We start from the raw sequence: 11,580 nt of genomic DNA on the forward strand, positions 1-11,580 counted from the left end.
ACAAGGGGGGAAAGTTTGAATAAAATACAAGAGCATGGCACCAGTGTTGTCGTTCAAGCTGTGCGCTTGATCCAGAAGCGCTTGAGTTGTACAGCAGAGCTGAGCAAAGGCTGAGAAAAGTTTGAAATAAATCCAGACATTTAAACGGATGACTGTGATTGAAAAACATAAAGTTTGCGCGTTTAGGAGCTGATAGAAGGTGTTGCTGCGTCTCTAAACTCGTGCGTAATCCCCGTACGCTTTCCAGCTCCATCAGGACAATTTGCTGTATCCCTCTGACGGACGGTGCATTCACAGGAGGAAAGACGTGTGAAGATGACAGCGATCAGAATGGTTTCATCAGTGCTGCTGCTGGTGCTGATGCAGTCCGGAGCTCTTTGCGCACGGAGGTTCCGGGGTGGCCGCAACCCACAACCACGACGCGCACCACCTCCTCCCACATACCGGGCGGACCGGGGTGATACCACGGAGAGCTTCCCTCTGGATTTCACCGCGGTGGAGGAGAACATGGATAACTTCATGACGCAAGTCAAGAACCTGGCGCAGTCCCTCTACCCGTGCTCGGCGCAGAAGCTTGACTACGACATGAAGCTGAACTTTTTGGAGAATACATCTGTCACCTGCAACGACGGAAGTCCCGCGGGGTATGTACCGATTGAGATACGGAGTGATAAAGTGTGATCACCAGGTGAGCGGACCGCCGGCTGGTCAAAGCGGGATCAGCTGCGCAACCTGGAGCAAACAGGAACTGTTATTTTGTTTAAAGAGTACTTGAGCAGGGCGCACCCCATCCTGATGGTCAACCTGCTACCCCAAGTACCCCACATGTATCTGGCCTGAGGACAAAAGTCTCCATAGAGTTGCTCAGTTTTCGCCCAATTTCATTTTCGATTATTAACTATTTAAATGTTGAAAAGGGTGAACAGTAGATGAATAAGAACACGGCAGATGATAAAAGTCGAAACAGAGCAAAGTCCTAATGCAGACTATGGCTCAGTCGGAATGAGATAGACAGCTGCTTTGCGTCAGCGAAGCGTGAAATTTGCGGATAGCCACACGGCCTATGCTTCATTTCCTTTGCTTCAAATTAGAATGCAGGATTTGCTCTGCAGAAAGTTTAGATTTTAGTTTGCAGACCCCCGCCCATCTTTCTCTGTCCGTCTGTCTCTCTGGTGATTGTACACAGAGCTTAGACTGTTGACATGTGATTTTAAAGCAGTTTGGTTTCACTGGTCAGCTCCAAAATACACCGGGTTTTTTTGTCAATAGCCCTGTTAGTTTAAAGTTAGGTTTTCTGTGTTTCTGTGTTTGGTGTGTCACCTATGGATAGCTGCATCTGTGCGCAATGATCTCCACTGTTGACATTGTTGTTAAGCAGAAATCCATTTGGCAGCAAGAAAGCCGACATGGTTTCTCTGCGCATAAGGAATGAGCAGCATCAGACAGATCTAGTCTCTCCCTTTGTTTAATACCTAAACACTGCTCAGGTATACAGACTGTTTTTGAATTTAGTTGCAGGGGTTAAACTGATTTCTGTATAAACAATCCTGATAAGTCAAGTAAAAAGTCTAATTTGTCACATTCATACACGTCTTTCACATCCAAGTCTTTTCACTTGTATCTCAAACTGTCAGCACATGATGCTGCCTCAAAGGTTTTGAAATATTGCACAAGCTGTGCCACAATAAATTACATGCCCCTAATTTACTTGTAACAGTCCCACAGCAGACAGCAACATTATATAAAGTCTTTTAAATTCTTTAAATGTTGTTCATGCCGCATTGTGAGAGTTTGATGATCTTCATTGTTAACATCTGAGAGCAGTTTGGTTTTGGATCAACTTAACCAAAATGATGTTTGATATACATGTCAATTTATGGATTTACAATCCTGTCTAATTCCTGTTAAACCCCAAAGTGCCGGGTACAAAAAGCTGTCTGTTAGCGCAGTAAAGCTCTTAGGTCTTTAGAGACGCGGCATGAGGACGAGCGCAGGGAACAGTTACTGGCAGATGGGCTTTTTATTCACTGTGGCTGTTATCAGTTAGGATGCCAATCCATCCAACACTATTTTCCAGAGAGGTATTGTCACAGTTACATATACATACTTCGAAGCGTAGTGGAAAGCAATCATTTAGTGAACTGGAATGGTTGAACTGTGTGATTCATCTCCTGGAGTTGCACTTGTTAGAGTGAGTAGGTTGACACAGCACCTTTCCCTCTTGGCTTGAACAGCATGCCAAGAATGCCTTCACTTTGTTGTTTGGAAGTGTAGTGCACTGCCCTCAGCCTACATCATTGACTGTGACTGGCAATAATAGTATAAAACATTGCACGCAGCCAAAGTGTGATTCAGTGTCTGAGCAAGCAGCTCCGAGCTTCAGCCAAGTCTGTTTTCTTTAAAGTCACTGAAATGTATTTGGCAATCTCTTGTGTTGAGTCATTCGTAAAACTGAATTAAAAAGAGAAAAAAAAGAAGCATCTGCATCACAAAAACACATTTAGAAGGCTTTTGTTTCTGTGGCTAAAGCTACTTTACGCATGAGAAATTCAGAATTTGCCCTATGTGATTTTTTCCTCATATATATGTATATATATATATATATATAGCACCATGGGAGAATCATGATAGCATTGCCCTCTTCTGGACCGACAGGCACATATCTCTTGCATTCTAGCAAGCGTTAACTTCTTCTTAAGGTCCCAGTCTGGCACAATAAATACCTCAGATTCCACTTATCTTACCCAGGAAACTTTTAAGGTTATTACCTTGGGCACATGTGGGTCCTACGTGAGTGTGTGTCTACAAAAGCAAAATACAGATGTCGTATTTCTCTTATCATATCATTTCTTTGGGTGGGAGCCTTGATTTTATCCATGCTTTGCGTAAAGACGGAAGAATGATGAGCTCTGAATAAAAAGATCATGGTACACTACCGATCCTTGAGGAAAACCATCTACTGGTATCTACAGTACAAACAGGATAGGGGACAGGATGATGTTTATCTCCTGTTCGATCACTATATCAGTTTTCCCAAGTGCAGCGTATACACACAACCTCATTGTTCCCTTCTGTGATCTCAACAGATTTATGTTGGCGGAATTTCTGTTTTGCTGTTTTGTGTCACCTTTTAAAGATTGTAATCGACAAAGTTAACAGGACATTCTTGTTTGTGTTAAAGGGATGATGTCACATTTGTTTATGTTTTATGCTTGGATACCATCACTGATGTAGAAACAGTAAGGGTATTACTTTTCAGTGGGTTTTTTTTTGGTCTTTCAAAGTTGTGAAATGAGACTCTTACTGTTGATATGCTGTCATGCAGGCAGTAAGAAATAACCCTTAAAGAAATCAGGATCAGATTCACATATTTTTAAGATCTGCGTGTAACCTAACCATAGTGCCTGCTACAATGTGCTTATTTTATATGTGTTTTTTGGTTCTTGTAGGTACTACCTAAAAGAATCTCGAGGCAGCAGACGGTGGTTGATATTCTTAGAGGGTTGGTATTTTGCAAATTTAATTGATTTCATTATGTTTCTAATTTTATGACCAAAATTATGATGATGAATAATTTGAAACAGTTAATGTGAGAAATGATCAATGTTGTGTTTTTTTTGTACATCTGTGTCCAGGCGGCTGGTACTGCTTCAACAAGGAGAACTGTGACAGTCGATATGAGACTATGAGGAGATTGATGAGCTCCTCCAAGTGGGCCCAAACTAAAACAGGTCAGCCTCAGCTGGTTTGTACAGTTTACTGCACTCCCATCAGCCCTGCCGTTACTCTACCTGTGGCCTGTAGCAAATCCTGATCACAAGGTCAAAAACATACCCAGATCCCACTTAAAGACCTCAGCAAATAAAAAGATCGGATGCATTGGTGCTCATTTACAGTGTTATTAAGACCGACACCCGGTCATAATGTTGCTGCGTTGTAGGGCTACCTGGCGCCCGCTGCTATAGGAACAGAGACGCCTCCCTCTCTCATTGCGCTGTAATAACTGTAATCCATGTGGTAATGATGATGAGTAAGAAGAGGATGTGTCTGGGGGAGTCAGGATGGCTAATGATACATGTTGATCCGTCTCTGCAGGCACGGGGATCCTGTCTCCATTGCCTGAGGAGAACCCTCATTGGTGGAATGCCAACATGGTGTAAGTTGACTCGCGTTTGTCTGCTTGTTGATGCTCATTTTTCAACTATAACTGGTGACTTGAACTTTATGTTGGCTGTGCAGGTTTATTCCGTACTGCTCCAGCGATGTGTGGAGTGGCGCTACAGCCAAAACAGAGCAAAGTAAGAGTTCAGTAAATACTCACAATCATGACCAGAGCTGCGAGTCATTCTCCTTCAATGCACTATCCTCACAATAAAAGCAAAAATGTCCATTCTTAAGAAGTGTTATTCTACAGTTCCTCTATCTCTTTCTGTTGCAGATGGTTATGCCTTTATGGGCTCACTGATTATTCAGGAGGTTGTGAAGGACCTGCTAACCAAAGGGCTGGACAATGCGAAGGTCCTCCTCTTAGCCGGAAGCAGGTATGTTCACATGTAAAACATTCGTGTGAGGTTTTAATTCACACTGCATTGTTGCATGGATACTTATGGGTATTTCTGTGTGCAGCGCGGGCGGTACTGGGGTTCTTCTGAATGTGGATCGTGTAGCAGAGCTGCTGGAGGGACTGGGGCACACTGGGATACAAGTGCGAGGTCTTTCTGATTCTGGCTGGTTCCTCGACAACAAGCAGTACCACTGCACTGACTGTGTGGACACTGTCAGCTGTGCCCCCACTGAGACCATCAAAAGAGGCATCAAGTATGAGATCATATTGAAATGCTAAACGGCATTTTGTGAGCTAGACCAGTATTTTAGTCAGGGCAGATTATCATGTCTTATCTGCTCTTTTTACCATCTTTGTCAGGTACTGGGGAGGAGTGGTACCAGACAAATGCAAGCAAACACACGAAGGGGAGGAGTGGAACTGTTTTTTTGGATATAGAGTATTCCCATCAATAAAAAGTGAGTTTGGGATCTCCTTTGTTACTTTTGACATCAGTGTGAGTCCAAATGTCTGTGTGGTACATTTGTGATTAGACTGAGGGCACATGTAGAGCTGTATCTTATATCACTCTGCTCTGTTCTTCCTGTGCAGGCCCTGTATTTGTGGTCCAGTGGCTATTTGATGAGGCCCAGTTGACAGTGGACAACATCCAGCTAACAGGGCAGCCTGTGCAAGAAGGCCAGTGGCGCTACATCCAAAACCTGGGCATTGAGCTGAGGAACACACTCAAAGATGTCCCGTAAGGCCGTGACTCATTTTAAAAGAAATACTTAAGTCGGATTACAGAACAGGTTCAGACTTTTTTAAAATGTTTTTTACTTTTTTCTTCAGGGCCATGTTTGCTCCAGCATGTCTATCTCATGAAGTTATCACCAGGAAGTGAGTATGATTCAATATTTAATGCTCCCTCTTCAGTGTATCACAAAGCTTTGCCTATGAGACTTTCTAACTGTAAGCTGACAGCGCCCCCTTGTGTTGTGATTTAGCTACTGGATTGACGTGCAGGTTAAAGGCACCTCCTTGCCCCGAGCGCTGCACTGCTGGGACCGCAGCCTCCATGACAACAGGAACAACAAAGCGCCACCCAAAGGCTGTCCTGTGCATCTCATTGACAGCTGCCCGTGGCCACACTGCAACCCCACCTGCCCGACCATCCGAGATCAGTTCACAGGACAAGAGATGAACGTCATTCAGTTCCTCATGCACATGGGCTTTGACGTACAGAAAATGGCCCAGCAGCAGGGTATGGACCCCAGCAAGCTACTGGGCATGCTCAGCAGCGGCAGCTAAAGGGACACACATACACACAGTATCTCCAAGCTAAAACCAAGCAGAGTTGGCTGGTCTCTCTGGCCAGTCTCCTATGCCTGATACCTCCATATACATATCTCACTTCACAATCCATTCTACCTAAAATCCTATCCTCTCGGACCTCCTGTTTACTGTTTCATTTTGCTCCACAACCCTTACAACCGGTGACACATACAGGGGCAACACGCCACCATGAAAAGGCACAACCTTCTGCTACGCTCCATTTTAATGATCTTTTGCTTTGTAAAAGAAAAAAAAAATATCATGAATGTAATCCAGTTTTAAGGATGCTCATTGATGTTTAGTTTTTTATTTTCATCCTCATTTTATATTGAGTCATTGTTTTTAAAAAAAAGCCACAATGTTGGGATATAACGTAAGGATGCTGTCTTTGTTAAGTAGTCACTATAGAGTATATAAAGTACAACTTTGTCCAGTTTTTTTAAAAAAAATGGTTTGATAGAAATCACAAATATAACCTACATCAAGGCAGAAACATAGAAATGTGATAAGAGGAGAAACACACTGGACCAGGAAGGAAACTTTTTTTTCTATTTACCTCTAAAACAAAAGCAAGCTTAGACACCAATACTTCAATACACTTGAATGATAAAGATATGCCAATTGGACTAACACTGTAATTAAAGGTTCAATTCTTTGCTAAAGAAAGTAGTTAAAATGAAAAATAGTGAGACAGTCAGATAATGCTCTACAGTTTGATGATGTGATCACAGAAAGGACCCCTGTTGAGGCAACTCATTCCTGAAAGTGTTCAAATTTGGCATCATTTTTTTTTTTAGTTTTGAAAGCTGTCTTGATGTCCAGTCTAGTTGTGTTCAGAAACTGATTGCGGTGCTAAAGTGGACCTGGAAACACTTTATCAATAACTGCACATACACCACAGTGCCATTACATCTAGTCTATACCTCTTTCTCACAGGCCACGCCATCATCAGAGGACTGTTCAAACCTGATCGAAGGGTACACATTCATGTTAGGTCACCTCAGTCGTCCAGCAATCCTCAAATCAATGCAATGAACATTTAAAGGGAGACAAAAAAAAACAACAAAAACAAATAAAAAAAAACATGTATTGTATATTTTTTGAGTATTTGTATAGGTTCTTTCAAGTGTTCACTATTGTAACTCCCTTCTTATATTTCATAGATTACTTTTTAATATAATGACAATGTTGTATGTAATGATGTCTTTATAAATGATGTTTTTAAAGGACCTCTATTTCGCATCACACCAGAAAAGGAAAAGTATTACTAATTGTAAGTTTATTCTGTAACATATTTTTTAACAGAAAAAAAAAAACAAACTCAAGCTACATTGGTAATTTACATATTTATTTTGTTATGTAAATCATATTTATAAGTGCTTTTTTCACAGAGAAGTGATTCTTTGTAAATTGTAAATACATTGCTGTTTTACTCTTTGTGTTGATTGCATGTCTTTGTACCCAAAAGAAAAGACACATTACATATACGACAAGGTAAATATTTGTGTGCAGTCTTGTTCTTATTACTATAAAAATGATAATAATTGTAGTGGTGATGGTAGAATAGGTATTAAACAGTTTGTTGCTATTTTAAACAATAACTTTTGACTGATAGAGGCAGTCAAAAAATATTGAACACCTTGGAAGAAAAGTGTTAATCTCCTAAAATGGAAAACGTGTCAGTCAGTACAGTGAATTGGTGAGTAAATAATAAAATAACTATTCTATAATACATTCTATTTGATTCTGCTGTGCCTTCATGTCCAGTGCAGTCGCTGTGTTTATGTTAACTAGACTGCACGCTTGAAAATTTGTCTTTCATTCACCCGTTGAAATACACACCCACAAAACGATGGCAGCAAGGTGCCACACAAGGAGCCGACTCCGAAACATCTGGAGTAATTTGGTGTTCGGTGTCTCACTCAGGGAGGCTTTAACTTGTGGGCAGGGCAACTGGGCATTAAACCACTAACCTACACTACCTGTTGAGCCACAGTCATCTTTGCGCATCAAATCTAAGCACGCAGTCATCTCATAGCGACAACTACATTGTCAAAAGATGGTGAGTTCCCTGTAAGATTATTATCTGTTATTCCTCAAAATCACAGCAGCTCGAGGAAGACGTCTTCCTGTGACAAACCAAAACTGTATTTAAAGAAAAACTGGCAGTATTGCACTCCACTGACATTTCTAGAATCAAGATGGACAGCCTTGTACCTACATTATCCAAAATGCATGCAGTTTGTATTTGCAGAAAACCTCTCAACAGTACTGTTAGGAGACCAGACTGTTCCTAATTGTAACCTCATTTATTAGACAAATATGATTTACAGCAGATCGGTTCCAGCAGCCCAGTTAGAATAATATAATTAGTAAGTGACGTCATTAAAAAACAAAGAAACAGTTCTTATTTCACCTATATGTAGTTCTTAAATACATAGTATTTATACAAAAAGCACAGCGTAGGATTGAATAAAATGTTGCTTAAAAACTTGTGGAGTATCATCCAACACTACTTCAAAAACTGTTTAAAATAGAGGTTTTATGTAAAAATCGCTTTGCACTCTGTAAATCAAAATACAGCACACTAATAGCACAGGTTAAAGTATTTTAAGTAACTGCCAACCCATTCCCTCTTGCAAGCATAGGTCAAATCTGCCATCACTCGTGTATAATCATCCCTCTCAACCTGTATGTAATTTATGCCTCTAATGGGAGTCTTAGCCTTCCTCCCTGTCATTACACTGTGTGTAAATGCCAGTTTCTTACTGAGGGAGCTCTGACTCAGCCTCTCTGGGTGCTCCATAGAAATATGACTCCCACACTCTGCCACATGTAGCATCCCACCCCTCTGTGGAATATAGACCCCCTATTTATAGAGCTGGCGAGGCCTGTAAATCCGGGCTCGGCACAAACTTTCATTTAAACAGCCACCCCTTGGAGTCCACTGAGTGCACACTGACACACAAAGGAGGAGCAGGGTGAGAGACCGAATCCAGGAGGAAAAAGAGGACAGACGCAGGACGACAAACGGCAAGAGACAGTTTGAGTTTTTTTTTTTTTTTTTTGACGGGCATTGAAGGGCCTACAATGAAGAAATTGTAAGCGCAGAGTCAATGAGCAGTGGAACTTGACTGACAGGACAACAAACTTACCACTTGTTTGGCACTGAGGGCTGTTGTTTGAAGACTGATCTCTGGATACAACTTTCAAAGGAAAGCAAGTCGGAGAAGACCTTACTTTACCCTGAACTGTTGATACACTGGACAACTTGGTGAGTGAAGGGAGCAAGCGAAAGAAAACACCAAGACCTTGAAGGACATACGTTAAAGTTTTGAGTAAGACATAAATCATATTTTTATTCTTTGAAAAAATACAATATTTTTAAAAACACTATAAATGGACGAATACCAGTGATATAAAATGGACAGAAATTAAACTCTACATGAATACTTTACAGCCTTGTGCAGTAAAAGTCAGACAATCAAATATATATTTTATTCCTAACACCTAAATAAATATATTTTATTATCATAAGCTACTGCACAAGCTTCTATACAACTGTGTATATATGTAACCTGATCTTAAGCACGCTGCTGTAATTACAAAGCAAGCTCCGAAAAGAAATTACAGACATTTGTAATTAAGGACCATCTATAAAAGGAAACCAAGGAAAGGGTGAGGTCTGTGTGAAAGAGAAGAGTAGGCCGCAAGGACACCAACCCAGAACAGGACGTTAAGAATCTCACCAAGAAAAACAACTGCTTCAACGCACACCATGGATGCTCATGGAGGACACTACCTCAACAAAGAAGCTGTGCTGTCACCTTTAGGTGCAGCCCGAATGTGCCAGCTACTACTTGGTTGCACCATAATGGCACTTGTGTCGCACAGCGCAGGCTACAGTGCCAGCTACGGAACCTTCTGCATGTTTGTGTGGTGCTTCTGCTTTGCTGTAACACTGGTTGTGTTCACCTTGGACATTACACGGCTCCACGCATGTATGCCAATATCCTGGGACAACTTCACTGTGGCCTTTGCCATGCTGGCAACACTCATGTACATCACTGCCTCTGTGGTCTACCCTGTTTACTTCCTTCAAGAAGAGTGTCCCGATGAAGACTGCGATGTTCAAATGTACCGCATCGCTGTCACCGTCTGCTCCAGCGTCTGCTGCTTCCCTTACGGAGTGGAAGTGTTCCTGACGCGAGCCAAACCAGGAGCGGTGGTGGGCTACATGGCCACCGTGTCTGGTCTGCTTAAAGTGGTCCAGGGTTTTGTGGCTTGCATCATATTTGGGGCCCTGGCTAATGACAGTGAGTACAACCAGTACATTGCCACCCAGTACTGCGTAGTGGTGTACAGCCTGTGCTTCTCTGTGACTGTGATAGTGGTGGTATTGACAGTCTCCGGTAGGACGTCTGCCCTGCGGTTCCCATTTGACCGGTTTGTGATTGTCTACACCTTCTTTGCTGTGATCCTCTACCTCAGTACTGCACTGATCTGGCCCATCTTCAGCTTTGATAAAAAATATGGCACCACTACTCGTCCTGAGGACTGCCCACGGGGAGAATGTCCCTGGGATAGTAAGGTGGTGGTGGCAGTGTTCACCAATGTCAATCTAGTATTATATTTTGTTGATCTAGTTTACTCCCAGAGGATTCGCTTTGTCTCCAGCTCTGCAGTGTGAAAAACTTTCTCCTTTTAACCTCAGACAGTTTTGGGTCACATCCAACATGCTCGCATACTCCGGTTTGTGTGAAGGATTTATTTTCTTGGATGCATAATTTCATGTGTGTGTAAAAAAATTGTTATCATCTGTATTTATCTAGTACTTGGCCTCTGTGCTCGGCATAAGTGTACAGTGTGTGCTACAAACTTTCTCAAGTTCTGCAGTGACCTACCATGGAGGCCTGCCAGGTGCAGTGATTCGCTAAACTCAGCAACTTTGTTCACAGAAGACGCAAGGCAATCTGTCCATCTCAGCAACAAATGCATCCCTCCTGCCCTCGTTGCTTTGGTGGTCTCATACAACACAGACCTATGGGAGCGTGTGACATGTCGAGGATTAGAACAGTGTTATGTCAGACAGACTGAATCAATCTTACAAAGATGAAGCAATTTATAGAATTATATTTAAACAAACAGGATAAAAATATATCTCACAGAGATGTATATTTTGTGTTAAGTCTACAGTATGCACTGAACATAGATTCTGGTTTTGGCTTTTGAGTCGTTTTGCTGTAATTTTACCAATTTGTATTATATTCTTCATATACTGTATGTTCAGCTTTAGTAGGCTTTTCCTGTTACTGAAGTTTAAATGTATCAAATACATGATTTTTTTTTTTTTTTACAAGCAAATGTGCAACAGTAGTATTAAATTGATTATTTTGTTGTTACACTTAATGTTATGCACAAACATGAGTGTAACATTCTTGTAATGTTATTGATCAATGTCCAATAAAATGCCAGTGTACGTTTGGTATTTCTATACCCATTTCTTTGTATGAAGTAGGTCTTCAGTGAACATCTTTTGTCTGAACTTTCAGACTGACTTGCTGTTACTGCAGAAAGCATTGGTGCAGTGTCATCACTTTTCTGTATACTTCAAAACACCAAATTAGACCTGGATTTTTTATTTTTTCCACACACATAACCTATATAACATTTCTCTAGTGAAATAAAGGGTTCCAAATGCA

General features: G+C 41.4%; 2 protein-coding genes across 2 annotated transcripts; both read left to right on the forward strand.

Moving 5' to 3' along the window:
* Positions 1 to 315: 315 nt before the first annotated feature.
* Positions 316 to 7,377, forward strand: notum1a (notum, palmitoleoyl-protein carboxylesterase a). Its single transcript, XM_008303241.1, has 11 exons — positions 316 to 644; positions 3,450 to 3,502; positions 3,636 to 3,731; positions 4,096 to 4,156; positions 4,240 to 4,298; positions 4,439 to 4,541; positions 4,627 to 4,818; positions 4,925 to 5,022; positions 5,156 to 5,303; positions 5,396 to 5,443; positions 5,551 to 7,377. Exons 1-11 carry the CDS (start codon positions 316 to 318, stop codon positions 5,852 to 5,854), a joined length of 1,491 nt encoding a protein of 496 aa, XP_008301463.1. The 3' UTR covers positions 5,855 to 7,377.
* Positions 7,378 to 8,805: 1,428 nt separating this feature from the next.
* Positions 8,806 to 11,378, forward strand: myadml2 (myeloid associated differentiation marker like 2). Its single transcript, XM_008303253.1, has one exon. The coding sequence runs from the start codon at positions 9,657 to 9,659 to the stop codon at positions 10,566 to 10,568; it is 912 nt and encodes a 303-aa protein (XP_008301475.1). The 5' UTR covers positions 8,806 to 9,656; the 3' UTR covers positions 10,569 to 11,378.
* Positions 11,379 to 11,580: the final 202 nt, after the last annotated feature.

The sequence above is a fragment of the Stegastes partitus genome, unplaced genomic scaffold (genome assembly GCF_000690725.1).
Source record: "Stegastes partitus isolate 25-593 unplaced genomic scaffold, Stegastes_partitus-1.0.2 Scaffold38, whole genome shotgun sequence".
In the NCBI taxonomy this organism is placed as follows: Eukaryota; Metazoa; Chordata; class Actinopteri; family Pomacentridae; genus Stegastes; species Stegastes partitus.

Bases quoted from the DNA above. Each gene is read 5' to 3' on its own strand.
- notum1a (XM_008303241.1), top strand. From the start codon at position 316: ATGACAGCGATCAGAATGGTTTCATCAGTGCTGCTGCTGGTGCTGATG. The intron at 4,157-4,239 runs GTAAGTTGACTC...TTGGCTGTGCAG, and splicing joins TGGTGGAATGCCAACATGGT to GTTTATTCCGTACTGCTCCA. The intron at 4,542-4,626 runs GTATGTTCACAT...TTCTGTGTGCAG, and splicing joins CTCCTCTTAGCCGGAAGCAG to CGCGGGCGGTACTGGGGTTC.
- myadml2 (XM_008303253.1), top strand. From the start codon at position 9,657: ATGGATGCTCATGGAGGACACTACCTCAACAAAGAAGCTGTGCTGTCA.